The sequence below is a fragment of the Dunckerocampus dactyliophorus genome, chromosome 16 (genome assembly GCF_027744805.1).
Source record: "Dunckerocampus dactyliophorus isolate RoL2022-P2 chromosome 16, RoL_Ddac_1.1, whole genome shotgun sequence".
In the NCBI taxonomy this organism is placed as follows: domain Eukaryota; kingdom Metazoa; phylum Chordata; class Actinopteri; order Syngnathiformes; family Syngnathidae; genus Dunckerocampus; species Dunckerocampus dactyliophorus.
The window spans coordinates 308,627-323,812 of NC_072834.1; the positions used below are offsets into that span (position 1 = coordinate 308,627).

At 44.0% G+C, this 15,186-nt stretch overlaps 1 protein-coding gene across 2 annotated transcripts in view; it reads left to right on the forward strand.

Moving 5' to 3' along the window:
• Positions 1-946: 946 nt before the first annotated feature.
• abr (ABR activator of RhoGEF and GTPase) overlaps positions 947-15,186 on the forward strand; it is a 118,595-nt gene continuing 104,355 nt past the window's right edge. For both annotated transcript variants that reach the window (XM_054755025.1, XM_054755026.1), the window contains exon 1: positions 947-1,850. In XM_054755025.1, coding sequence (XP_054611000.1) covers positions 1,118-1,850 — 733 coding nt within the window. In that variant the 5' untranslated portion in view covers positions 947-1,117. The remainder of the gene's footprint in view (positions 1,851-15,186) is intronic.

Below are 15,186 nucleotides of genomic sequence, written 5' to 3' on the forward strand. Positions count from 1 at the left end.
TCATGCACTGTTGAGATAATGCAATGTAAGGCAATGTTTTGTGTCATTACTGCCGCCTAGTGAGCAGAATACTGAATATGACTTGTATTTCAGTATGTCTACCACCAAACAGACTCTAAATTGTCCATAGGTATGAATGTGAGTGTGAATGGTTGTTTGTCTATATGTGCCCTGCGATTGGCTGGCCACCAGTCCAGGGTGTACCCTGCCTCTCGCCGGAAGGCAGCTGGGATAGGCTCCAGCATACCCGCGACCCTAGTGAGGATAATTGGCATAGAAAATATGGATGGATAGATAGACATCATTTATTTATTTATCAGCCATTATTTATCCATTAATTTCTGAAAAATATTGCAAGGGAGTAATCGTTGAACTACAATATTGTGGAAGACGACTGTATAAAACTTTTTTTTAGCCTTCTTTCAAAATATACATATTTTTGAAATCCTTCAAAAACAGAACATACGTCACTTCCTTTCTCCAATTTAGTGACTGTTTGAACCAAAGCTGAAAAAAGCCAAGCAAGAATAAAGGCAGCGAAGTTGCCTTCATGGCAGCTGGGACTTTTTAAAACTAAAACAAAAACGATGAATAAATAGCGATTTTTAATTTTATGATTATTTTCAGCATAATAGTACACAAATGCTACTCTTTATTTGCTGTTCGATTGGAAATGTTGACATAATCTACGTCCGATGTGACTGGTTGGAGTTTGCCTGATGACCAACACGTGTGTTTTACTTTTTTCACTTGTTTAGCCACGAGCCATGAAGCATTATTTCAGGGATGTGTTTTGAGAGTTTTGAATCATATTACTGCTTGTAAACACCTGCTTATTGACTCCAATAACTGGTTTTCAACACGGGGACCGTAAAATCCACATGTACGCAATGAGCTCCTGAAGGCAACACGGTTGATCCAGGAAGTGTTGAAAGTTTGTGAGCGGTCACACCAAAAAAAGTTGATTTCCGTACACACACCGTGCACGCCTCCTGAGGCAGATAGGAGATGTTCACAAAGTACCGCAATTTATAGCAAAAAAGGAGGACATTTACGCCGCCATCGCTCGGCGAGGACACACGCAGCATTTGGCACATTTGCGGCACTTAACAACACAATGTGGGAACAAGAGGAATTCGCCAAACACTGGAGGAACGAATTCCCCGACGGCGAAGTCCCACACATGGACTTGAATTCGGTCGAGGACATCGAGTCGGAGCTGGAGGCGTCCAAAGCCAACCTGAAGAGGCTCCAGAAGGCTCTGGCGGAGGAGAAATTCAAGGTGATCTACCTGCAGACCACCATGGCGCGACGGAGGACAAACGAGACGGAAAGTTCTCAAAGCAAAGACGTCAACTTTAACGCAAACACCTTCGCCACATTCAAGACAACGAACACAAGGATGTCACATGAGGTGTTCGACCCGGGACACCCGGCAGGTATCACGCCGAGTTCGTCCAGCCGGGAGCGGAGCAGGTTCAGCGGCAAGGTGGGCAAGCCCGTGCCCATCCCCGTTCCACCGCGGAAGCTCAGCAACCCCAGGCTTGAGACGACGAGGATTCACGATGATAACAGCGACCGGGAATATGAGGATTTGGAGATGAATGAGAATTTTGTCAGGAATAATTTATTGGCACCAAAGGCCGTCAGCAGAGACAGCCAAAGGACGCCCAGCGTCCACCAGCCGTCCTCCCGACGGCCTTTCCGCCGCAGCAGAGACTTGGACTCCGGGGATGAGAGTCGGACGTCCCCGCCCTTGCTGCAGATTGGCCGCAGTTCTGGCTGCAGCACCCCAGACAGGAGGAGTGATGGCTACCTCAGCTCTGAGCATGACGACTCTTCCTCTGCAGGTACCCCCGACACTGCAAAGCCATTTTATTATGACGTCATCAGCGGGGCAACTTTTGTTATCAGGTCCAAACTTTCCATACAAAAAATATTCTCGACACAAATCAATCCGACCTGAAACAGCTAAATGGTGTCAGTGAAAAGCCTCCCCACCTTTCTGACACACGGCTCGCTCCTCCCCCTCCAAACCCTCCTGCTGTCGTGACTTTCACATTCTCCTCCACATTTGCAATAAAAGTGACACCACTGAGTTAGATTCAGCACCAGGACCCCCCTGCCCCCACACGTAAAGGAACACTGCACTTTTTTTGGAATGTAGCCCATCATCCACAATCCTTATGTCAGACTTGAACACACTTTTTTCTGTGTTCTAAAGATATAAAAAGAGATAAAAAGGGACCGCTATGAGTGCACGTAATGGGATGCAACTATTCCACCTATAAAACCTTCTCAAAAAGCCTCCAAAAAGTTCTAACAATGCAGCATTTCCAAAATGTGACCTGCATGTTAACCAGTCCAAATGATCCCGTGCATATTAGCCCTGGCACCAGGCTGCCCACTGGCACTGCTCTGCTGCATTACGGGTAGACGTTAAAATAGCTTTTGTTTGTTATTTTTAGAGTGTTAAGTCGCCGTGTGATGATTTTAGCTACCTTTGTAAGACTGTTATATTGACTAATGACCTCCTGTGGGTTGATGAGCTTGTCGTGAGTTCCCTTGTAGCTCGTGATTGGTTCCTGCCAAAGAAAGGGCTACCGTTTCACTGGAGGGACATAATAGACAGCCGCCACTAGCATAGCAAGCTACCGAGCTAACTAGTTAGCCTCGCCAATTTACTTATTTTTAACTTAAAGTGTTTCAAATGGAGTGGGGAAGAAAGATGAAGAAGCCAAAAACTTACCACTTCCACACGGAATGAGAGGAGAAGAGTTTTTTCACTTGCTCTCAGCCATGGTGTGCCCCTGTCAGCCGTGGCATTGGGGTGCCCGTGTCAGCCATGGCTTTGGGGTGCCCGTGTCGGCCATGGCATGGCGTGTCCGTGTCGGCCATGGCATGGCGTGTCCGTATCGGCCATGGCATGGCGTGCCCGTGTCAGCCGTGGCGTGTGATGTCCTGGTAGCCATTCTCCATATAGTGTGGAAGGTAATGTAATGTAACATCATGTCCCATAACATTACTGATGCAGAATAGTACATGCAGTGTAACGTGTCTTTCAGTGTTTTTGGAGTAATAATCGGCCGTAGTCCACCATGAAACAGCCATCATTTATGTCCAATGGCAATGCAGCGAGGGACGACTCTAATGGTTTCCTGTCAGTCAACATTAACGACATCTTATGACCCTTTTATACTTTATTTGATACATTTATGGAGCAGGTGTGTAACGCTGCTTATTCGTACATACTGTATAACAGGAATAGAATAGAATAGAATAGAATGGAATAGAATAGAATAGATTAGCCTCCCAGCTGGCCTTTGTGCACCACTGCCTTTGCTTGACTCCCCCGGGGTGGCAGCATGAATGCACCCCCAGACCTGATGACACGTTATCTTGGTATCCTGGTTCGAGTCATGATAATAATGATAAGAATGGCTGCGTGTTGAGTGTTTTCAGTACAGCAAGTATATCTCATTTCTCCAGTCTTGTCCCTTGGGGAGATACCGGCTGCTGAAGTGTGAGGGGAGTACTCGCTTTGCTTAGGTACTGTACGTATAAATCAATGGTATTATTCATGAAGCATAAAAACCCTTGCAGTATTTTCCTTGAATGAAGAAAAGCTCACCCGCCACAACCTGTTGGCGCTTGAGGATGAAGAATAATGTTGGACAGGGCAGCCAAACGCTTGCTTCAGCCCCCGCTTTTACTTCCTCAGCTTGTCTGCGTGTGGTGAGCAAAGTGCTGCTGACTAACATGAAGAGCATGTGAACACATTTGAGGAAGACACAATGATTTTTTTGCCTCTTTAGGTTCCTCTTCATATTTTAGGATCACCAAGTGGTTTATGGTTTCTAGAAATTGTTCTCCTGGTTGTGGACTTGAAGGACTCACAGCAGTTTGAGGAAAATAAAGAGAAACATTATTGTAACATGTTTTTGTCAAACCTGCTTATCTAACTTTACTTATGTAGCTCTGGTCAAGTGGATAAAAATACAATTGAATAAAAGTGGTGAATTCTGAATACGTGTTGTCTGCCGGAGTAAGAAGTGGAAGTGAGTGGCGCCGGCACGTACGTAGCTTGTGTGTATACGTTGAACAAGAACTTACTGGTGATAATCAATTGATAGTCAATTGTTGTATTTGGCACGATGGAGAGTTATTGTTAACTGTTGTCAACTTCAAGATGCATCAAGTCTTTGTGACTCGTGTCTTTTATTTCCTTGTCGTCGCCATGATGTCATCTTAAATATTTTCTCCGGTTTCTGAGTACTTTGGTTTCCTGCGGTCCTCCAATTCAACATCCACATACACTGATGAAGTAACGTCATCGCTGTTGCCAGCTGCCCTGGCATAAGATCTGCATGTCATGTGGAGCCCAGTCACAATCACATGACTGTTTCATGTCATCAATCTTCCACTTTTCCTTCAAGCGGTGTGTTGTCATTCCTCAGTTGAATGTCGTCATGCTGTTTATCTAGTTCATTGTTTTGCATTGCCGTTACCTCCCGTAGTCTACCTGGTTCCTGGCTCTCGTCCAGGTCCTCCTCCTGCGTTTGTGGTGGCAGAAGCAACAGGAGCTGTTATGCCGTAGTCACACTAGAGCTAGAATGAGTCAGAATGAACATTGGTGCTTTATTCCTGGGTATTCAAAGTTCATTGGACTGCATTCTGAGTGCATTCCAGATATTAGGGCCCATTCTTGTGGCCGGCTTGAGTGGTTTCAGCATGCTAAAAACTTTCGAGATGGATTCCAAGTGGAAAAATATTGAACGGCATTCGAAAAGTATTGTAACTCTGTCTGCATTGTAAATATTGTTACGGTATTCCAACAGCTTTCCAAACATTCACATTGCATTAGAAAAACAACACAGGCAGCTGCCTTGTTCACACCACTTCATACGCCAAGGAAAACAGGAGCCAGGGTAACTCTGCCATCGTGGACAGGGCAGAGGTGCTGACACGTCCCGCCAAGGGAAAAAGGAGCCAAGCTTACAAATTGCAGATCCTCTCCCAAATGTGGCGTGAATTTTGAAACTTTTTCATTGTGGCTGTTTCTGCTTGATTGGTGCTGACTTGTGCTTAGTGTGACGATAAGAGTATGTCATGGAAACACAAGAATCACAATAGAAATGGAGGAAAACCACGTCAGCAAAGTACCACAGGTTGAAAAATGCTTTCTTTTCACTCATTCTCCTGTTGAAAGTCCCAAGTGTGCAAGCAGTGGTTGCTTTTAGTTTCAATTTCGGTTATGTTGACGGCAGGCAGCCCTCAATTATTTTCTCAGTCGATTAATCTGATGCTTGTTGTTTCCATTAATCGAGTGCTCACTTAGACCTGAGACCAGGGGAGTTCAAAATATGCATTTGCGGCCCGGGACTGCTTTTTTATGGGCCTGGGACACATGCTAAAAATATACATTAACAAGAAAATTAAAAACAACAGCAAAAATGGAAAAAACATCAGTAATTTTACAAGAATGAAGTCAAAATATTAAGAAGGAAAGGTTGTGATCTATTGAGAAAGTATGACATCGTAATAGTAGCGTCATTTTGGTGGCATAAAGTTGAAATAAAAAAAAAACAAGTAATATTACGAAAAACAGACCAAACAACAAATCAAATAAAATTTTTTGAAAAACTTGGTTGCGAGAAAAAGAGAAAAAAAAGAGAGCAAAGATGTAAGTTGATACTAATAATAGGCTTTTTTGCCTACTCATGAAATACTGAAACACAGTATATACTGTAACTTGCTAGCATACAGTATGTTGCTTTACAAAATATCACAGTGGCCCTTGCTTGCGTCCTTTCATTTTTCAGCATGTGGCCCTCGCTGGAAATACTTTAGACATCCCTGCATGCCCTAGACAGATCAAACCTGAATGAACCAAACAAACCGTTAGTGGTTTGGTCCACAACGTACCAGGAAAGCGTCCAAAAATGTCCATCACTCTTTTCCAAATTAACGCTGACGTGTGCATGGATATCCTCTTTTGCCTGAAAAAACAACAATGATAGGTTTGCTTTCATGGAAGATTAAGGAAATGAAAACATTCACATTTGAGAGACTGAAAAGAGTGGTGGATGAATTGATGAATTGTTGCAGCTGTAGTGAGAGTAATGGATTATTCCAACCGTAGTTGCCTGTGACGTGGCTCTAAAGAAAGTCGCTGACATGCCACACCCCATGCCACACTGCTGTTGAATAATTAACAAAGGATGTCTGAGCAGAGTTGAACTGGGAAAAAGGCGTCGTTCTGAGATGCCATTATTTCTTGCCCACTGCTGCAGCACCCACAATAACGTATTTGAGCAATTAGCACTCTGTGTTACTCTTCATAGCAAAGTGTGTGGGAAGACAGACTTTACGGAGCGCCCCCTCGGCTGTGGTAGCAACAGGGCATGTCTGGCTCACGGTCACCCAGCAACAGCGGTGAGCTCATGCCGGGCGTCTTGCTCATTGCTGGTGCCTTTTGTATATAACGTGGATTTACGGGGGAGAGAGAGTCATGCACGCCCTAATCCAGAAGTCCGGCCATGATTGGCTTTGAACAGACTCGTCATCCGACGTCACTACAATCATTGGTTGATCCGAGTAGCCGTGTGTAACTTTGACATGTTCTGTCTTAACTTCAACGTGCTGTAAATGTGTGCAGCTTTCATATAATTAATAACCTTTGGATTCTTTTGGGAGATGGCATGCATCACCAGGAAATGGTGGTGGGGTGGGGCCTGCCAAGTCCCAAAACTCCACAATGTTGATCCTATGAAAGGTAGGCTGTAGAATACAACATTGTGCCGCATGTGATGTGACGAGTGCATAAAACACTAGAAGAGACCAAACCTGTTTTTTCCGTTGCACGTGTCACACATACTTCTTTTACTCCCTGGGTCGACTTGTCCGCTTCCCTCACATCGGCAAAACTTGTTCAGGCTCGTCTTGGATTGCAAGTGCAAGTGCAACAGAGAAATGCAACAGCTCATGTTGACAGCGCAGATGGCGTTGGCTGCTTCATTTTGTCTCTCATTGAAGTTGGATGGGTCAATTTTCTTTTCACTTCTTCTCACGGCACTGCAAATGTGCATATTTTTGGACATTTGATTCATTTTCTTTGAAAATGGATAAGCCATTTTTTCTGCAGGAAAAAACATCTAAAAGCCAGCAATGATTGATAAATAGGCGATAATACAGTTGAAATGCACAGCGTACATATACCACTGTTGGAAAAAAAACACCATTTTTACATGTTTATGTCTTTGTGCTTCACTGTTAATGTTTGTTTGTCAAGCATCGAGTGTTTGCACTTTGTTTGGCGGTCCATAAACGCACCATAGTTGCTGTGAGAAATAACCTGTTGATTGATCGTCTTACATGAACATTCATTAGTGGCCACTTCCTGTAGATTCTGTGATGGTTGCTGGTTTGCTCCTCCATCCCACTGTGATCATTCAACATTTCAACATTTGAAATTCCACCCTTTTTAGTCTGCTAAAAAGGAATGGGCAAATGGAATGGTGCCGCTTACATTAAAACCACTATGCCAAGCCACACACAGCAGCGCCATCTTGCTTTCAAGCGATTGAATTTCAGCATTCTATCCACTTATCCACATTTCACAGCATTCTTTCCACTTTCCACAGCAGTTGAATTTCAGCATTCTTTCCACGTTGCACATCTACTGAAAGTGCTTCATTTACTTGTAATAAGTGCGTGAGGCATATTGAAGAGAGAATCTAATCTAATACTGACTGTACAACAGTCATTCTTATTGCAAATGTTGATCCAAACACGGAGGAGAACGTTAACGCAGGAGGGTTTGAGCGGGAGGGCAGGCAAAAAGCGGGCCCCTACTGCATTTTGTTTTATTTGATTATTATTGCTATTGTCGACAACAACTTTCTTGTCAATAATGGAAGGTTCTTTTGATTCAACAAAAAATGGTTATTTATAACTTGTGTTACCTTCAGTTTGCCAGAATGATTTTCTCAAGCTGTCTTGGAACGGATGGAAGGATTTATTGTGTCATAAGTGCGTTTTTGGTGTAAAATCAGGCGTATTTTTGTATCCAAATGGCTTTTGTCTGTCTCGTATTTACTGAAACATGCCATGGAGAAAAGGTGTCCATTGAGTTCTGTGGCGTGTGTGACTTGTCTGTGGGTGATGAATGCTTATGTGGGCGGTACGGCCGTGCAGGAAAGCAGACAGGATGTCTCGGCAGTAGTGCAGAGATGTGGCTTTTGCAGCATCTTTGCTTGCTCATAAAATGAATGCAGAGCGCAGAGAGCCATCCCTGCTTTGTGTCGGACTTGTGATGTGCACAGCAAAAAAACCAAGCGTCCTTCTACGTATGAGTGTCTTTTTTCACCTCCAAATCAGCTGAATTGTATTATTGCTAAACTATACGTGTTGAAGCCATCTGGAATAAAAACTAGCACCTTTATTGGTGGCCTTTAAAAAGCACTGCATTGGCCTCAGAGGCCAGGCTCAAGTGACACAGCCTGGAGCTGGCTGACGTCAGCAGCCGCTGCTAGAACCATGGCGAGCTGTGAAAGTGGCTGGCGTGCAGCTTGCATAAGATTAGGCATAACAGTGTCTAAAAAAGGATGTCATGCGGCCCTCAAATGAATTTAAGCTTTAATCCCACAAGTATAACGTCATTTGCAAGCTGCTTCCTTGTGACAGTGTTAAACAAACACAGTTTTGCTGCAGATTCTTGAAATTACTTCAGGGGAGAGAGGGGGTCGTGGGCGTCTTCCTGTCAGTTAAGTGATTCACTCCTCCAAAGGACCCACCCCTTTTGGTCACTGCATCATGGCTATGACATAACACGTTGTTGAGGATAGAGGAAGTGGCTAAGATAATCTAAACTACACTGTGTGTCAAGATCAGATTTTTACGAATACAATGGCAAAGCAAAGTCCCCCCCCCCAAGAATCTTACAAGTTTGCAACATGTTTTGCTCTTGAGCGAGCTCATGAACACCACAAAGTCAGCTGTGTCTTCACGTGAAGAGACTCACCTCCCAGCAACACGCAATCAGCCAACCTCTCATGTGCCACGTCATCACATCACGTAACTCATGGTTCACTCATGTCGGAGGCCATGCGTATTCCATTTCCTGGCGCTGAGACCAGTTCAGGAAGTGACCTGTGTATAGCTTCATTATTTGTACCAATTGTGATGAGGAGCCGACCTGGTGGACCTGAGTTATTAACGTTTACTGTTTAGTGGCGAATTGTCTGATTGCCATGCCCCGCCCACATGTTATGGAACAGCCTAAAATCCTTGGGAATATAACACTGCCCGTCTGTCTAGTAGCCGTGATTTTTATTTGGGCTCGTTTGGTCCAAGTGTCTTGGACTAGTTCGTTGAAATACAACCCCTGGTTTTCGCCCAAAATTGCCACCGGAAACCAAAATGGCTGACTTCCTGTTTATGTTAGAATATGTTTTTTTCAGACTTTTTCGTGCGTCCTGTCACATCACAGTTGACGTCGCCACCAAATTTGGTGATGTTCTGTGAAACTGGTGGCGTGAGTGAGTTTTGGTTGTTTGTATTCGGGACAATTGAAATGTCACATTTTTTTGGTGGGTTTTTCAGACCCTCAGCGTAGCGCAGTGCTCGGGCCCTAATACATCTGCTTTTAAGGATTATTAAGGGAATTAAAAAATACTCTCATGAAATCAGAAAGCACGTAGAGACCACACGTTAGTAGAGAAGCACTGCCATAGGGGAGTCCTATGAGTTCCCCCGAACGGAAAAAATGGAATTTGGGAAAAAATAGAACGGCTCTCTTAGGGCCCTATGAAATGGGCAGTTTAACCTTCTGGATTTTGATGAAGTTGCATTTCTTTTCTCCCTTTCAACTAATAGGTTTGTGCACATTTTGCTCTTGGTGGTCTGGAGAATAGACCAAATCTGCTGGAACAACTTGTTTTTCCACAGCTGGTCTGCTCTAATGTGAGAATAACGCTGCAGTGTGGTTATCCCACCAAGCCAGTGTCTGTGCAGCACAAAGGATGTGTCTGGTGACAGGACGCCCCCCATGTGGGTATTAAGTGTCTGCAGGATCTCCTGGTGAAACATTAGCTACTCAGCATTGTTTATGTTGCCTCATAACAACTCCACTGTAAACAAGTGTTTATCTTGCACATTGATGGAGAGGATTGAACCAGAGACTTTCCAGCACTGCAGCGTGTTGGCCAAGCAGCCCGAAGCACGTTGCCCTGATGGCTTTTAGGTTTCTTTCTTGTCATTGTGTCCAAAAAGTAAGGACTGTGACCATGCAGAGTGGTTACTTTGGTGTGTTCTGCTACTCGGTTATCATGGTGCTGGCAGTGATGTTGCACACATTCTTAATGACACCTGATTGTTAAAAAAAAAACAAGTGTCGACCACACAGGAAACAGAGTAACAGTAGCAGGCGTACTGAGAACTGCTGTTTCACTAATATTTCTATGAAGCGTTTGACTCCATTTCCTGGCGCGACTATGGATACAACTATGGGTGCATCTCTAGCCCTAACCCTTACCCTTACCCTAGCCCTAACCCTTGCCCTAACCCTAACCCTAACCCTAGCCCTAACCCTAACCCTGTGCATCCCTAAATGTCATGTTGTTGTTGTTCAGACTGCAAACTAGTTAAACCTGAATCAACAGCCCAATAGTGCGCTTCATTTTGCCTCAAGACCTGATGCTGTCTTCAGTTTGTTCGTCCTTGTCTATGCCAAGATGTTTAGGTGTATGATTGGCAAATATGGAGGACCTTGTCATTGTTAGCCAGGACAGTCAGGACAAAGCATGATATGTGGATTCCCCCTGCTTTGATTTGACCGCACGTTGGCCTGGTGTCACAGTCAGGAGATCTGGAAGATCTGGCTTTTTTACCCACAGGCCATCAGGCTTCTCAACGAAGCACTCGCACACGCCGCACGCAACACACGCACACACTCATAGCACTTTATTTATTTATTTATTTATTTGTTTGTTTGTTTGTATTATTTACTTGTATTAATGTCTCTTCTGTTGTTGTTGCTTAATTTATTGGTACTTATGTTTATGTGTTTATGTTTCTTATGTTCTTATTCTCCCTGCGATTGGCTGGCGACCAGTCCAGGGTGTACCCCGCCTGTCGCCCGAAGTCAGCTGGGATAGGCTCCAGCATGCCCCCGCGACCCTAATGAGGATGAAGCGGTATAGAAAATGGATGGATGGATGGATGGATGTTCTTATTCTTTCTTGTGTTTTCTTTCTTTTCGTGGGAGAATGAACAGAATAAGATTTTCATTGCATGGTATAACTGCTGTTTTACTATGCACATGACAATAAAACTCTCTTGAATCTTGAATCTCTTGAATCTCTCTTTGGGCATCTCTGTGTGGAGTTTGCATGTTCTCTTAGTGCGTGCGTGGGTTTCTCTTCTATGTTTGCAGCTGTTGCTCTTTGTAGCGTAGAATGGATTCAGCAAAATCAACCGTCATGGGTACATCATATGTGACCTTTGTTTCTTGTCTGAGAAATACTGTTTGATTTAATAATGAACACACCCTGCTGGACTTCTACCTTTCTATTCGGGTCATGGACTTGGACAGTGTCAGGCTTCATGAGCTTGTGTTGGCAGGCAGTAAACACTAGAGTGCAGTCATGCACTGTGTTGTGCATGTGGCCAAGGTTGGATTGACTGATGTTTACTCCACAGGCAGGACATTGTAGTAAGACCGCATACACCCACTGAGTCACAGTATTGCACGTGTCCCACACATTCACAAAACAGCATCACATTTAGCTTGAGTGCTCTCTCCGGACTTTTGAAAGGAACATAACGAGGAGCGGGAGACCTAAATAACGCATGAGGTGCATGTTTGATCATGCGTGTGTGAGAGTGTTTGTGCTTTTTCTGCCGCTTGCAAGTAATTTTGCTGGCGTGGATGAATAATCACACACAAACGTCTTGTATGGTTCTTTTGGGCCTTGTGATCATAAACTAGAAGCAGGTTTGATATAATCACAGGACTCGCACACCCACGTGCAAGAAGTGAACAGAGGACTGAAAGAGAGCTAATTGTGAGAAAACAACTCCCTTAAGCCGAGGTCACAACCAGACCAATCTTTCTTTGGCCATGCAATTTGTGGCGTTCCCCAAATCGCTGCTTTTTTCCTTTCTTGTGCAGAACGTAGTTGTGGTGATCAGCCAACGTACAACCTGGAAATCCAAAATCTGAGGCTGCTTGGACATACGGCTGTCGCTCATCGGTACCGCCAACGCACCTAAGTTGGAAGACGTCCGTCAAACTTGCAATAAAAGTGCTGACATTGCGTTCCATGGCCAAGCATTGCGCGTACCAACGACGTAAGATTCGTACCGGAAACATGATGGGTTCTGCACATGCGCGAGACCTCCGCCACTTCTTCCACCACTATTTTTATGACAGACCTTCTGTGACGTCACGTGACATTTATTTGATCTTTTTTATTTATGAACATGGATGGCCTGTCACCATTAGTGCTAAATCAATTAATCAAACCATACAAAGAAACACGTTGATAATTATGACGCCCTGGATAAATTGGCGTGTGCGTGTGCGTGGTTCATCTGCTCGTGTCGCTGTGCCACACAGGCTGGATAACAAGAGGCTTATTTTATGCCATAAAATGAATGGAAAAAGGGGCTCAGTGTCCTTGCAACCTGAAAACAACGTAAGAGTTAGTTTGACATGACAAAGATCGTCTTTGGCCGGTCTACGGCTCAAAAGTCAGGACATCACACCGCCCTCCGTGCGTTGTTTCTTGCATGTAGACCTGCCGTGGGAGCCCGTACGACCGGTTGTGACCTAGGCTTTGTGTCATCTCACACTGATATAGTCCCAAGTGGTGGAAGACACGTGCACATTTGTGCACATAACGTCCAAATCATCCCCACGGGTCTTTTTACAGTATTCCTCTTATTAAAAAAAGGCAGGGACCTCACAATATAAAAATACCCCAGATGATTGCAGGAAGTTCCTTTTAACAAGCAGACACTCATCACTGGTGCACTCAGAGCTTTTTAATAATACATCATTGCTGGGCCCGCCCGCCCCTCCCACTGCTAAAACAAAGACATGTGGGAGAAAACACACATCTGCTGTAGTATAGCACTATATGTACTGTATACTACGGTATATACAGGACTGTATGTACACACATCTGCTGTAGTATAGTAGTATATGTACAGTATACTACAGTATATACTGTATGTACACACATCTACTGTAGTATAGCACTATATGTACTGTATACTACGGTATATACAGGACTGTATGTACACACATCTGCTGTAGTATAGTAGTATATGTACAGTATACTACAGTATATACTGTATGTACACACATCTACTGTAGTATAGTAGTATATGTACAGTATACTACGATATATACTGTATGTACACACATCTACTGTAGTATAGTAGTATATGTACAGTATACTATGGTATATACTGTATGTACACACATCTACTGTAGTATAGTAGTATATGTAGTAGTATACACTGTATGTACTGGCACCTCTTTCTAACAAAGCTCTCAGTGCAGGTTGGCGTCACCGATACCTGGCACAGGTGTCCAAAGTGCGGCCCGGGGGTCATGTGTCTATTGGCACACCGTATCTACCTCCCAACCCGGTTGAACTCTGTGTGATTGGTTGTTTTGACTTTTTGGTCCCTGGTGACCAGTCCTCTCACACACAGTCAGCTGGGATAGGTTCCAGCTCCCCTGTGCCCCTAAACAGGACTAGAATCTACACATGTAGATGATGCTAAGCTAACAAGTTATACAGTATACATGTCAGCTTTGTCATATACTGGAGGTGAAAAAGAATATCACGAGTATCAACTTCGCTCTTTGCTCTTTTTTACATTTGTGCTGTTTTGTGTTTTTCCAAATATTTCAACTTTCTTCTTAAATAACCTGTGAACTTTCTTCTGGTAAGGTTATGACTTTATTACCAGAATATTTTGACTTAATTGCCAAAATATGGCTTTTTCTCCAAAAACTTTATTTTCTTGAGTTTCTTTCTGCCAATATGTCTTTGAAAGCACCACATCATGAGAACAAGGCCGTCAGACATGAGTGGATGTAGCAGATGAACATACAGTAAGTCTGCATGAACACTCATACGTGTCCTTCATCGTGAGCTCCGGAGCCAAGCCCCCGGGCTTCCAGGGTGATGGTGTCTGCTTGCCGTTTTCATTTTCAGTTTTGCACAACTTCATGTAACTGCTAGCTACAAATACGCTTGTTTGGTAAGAATCGCTAGCTCTGTTATTGTCGATCTATTGTTTTTAATTGCAGTGTTTCATGAGGCCTCTCGCAAGGTCTCCCCAACAGTTTCCATTCCTGCATCAGCAAGCCAGTTGCTGTACTGCATGCTGGCAAGTCTTTGGATTTCACATCACAGTCGCTCAATTCTCACTTCCTGGTCACCAGTCATGTGACAAGCTGAGGGGAGCAGCCGGCGGGGGTGGGGGGGCAGATGTAGGTTGGTGACTACAAAATTTGTGTTATTAACCAACACCCGCTGAACCCCCCCAGGGGGAAGACTGAAAATATTGGGATATCATTGGTGGGGGTAGATGTGCAGTGGGGTGGGGGGTATCTGACGAGATGAGGGAATATGGAGGTGGGAGGATGGTGGATGGCACTTTGATTGGCTGGTGAGTGGCTTTGTGCCCTAATTACACGCAATTCTCTCTCTCTCTCTCTCTCGCTCTCTCTCTCTCTCTCTCTCTCTCTCTCTCTCGCCTGCGTGACAGGAAATGGTTATCTATTGAAAAAACAAATGTTTGGCTCACACACGTTGATTGATGAAACTAAGTTGTGGTTGTCTTCTGGCATTCAAGACCACTTCCTACCTCAGCTTCGATTAAGCGTGAGCGATACTGCAAATGCTGGTATCAATCTGATACCACTGTAAAAAATCTTTTTTTGTCCCAGGAAATGCTCCTTTAGTAGTGAACCATGTGAGAACACCATATTAATGTACTGATGTAGAAAGTCTTTATAATCTGAATGTGTTGACTTAGTATCAGGTAGTAAATGTTGTGTATTGTTTTGGTTCTGTACATTGTAATAATGAATGATATTAAGTAACATTTACTGCAGTAGGATCAGTAGCAGCACATTTTGGGAATACCAAGTAAAATGTACTA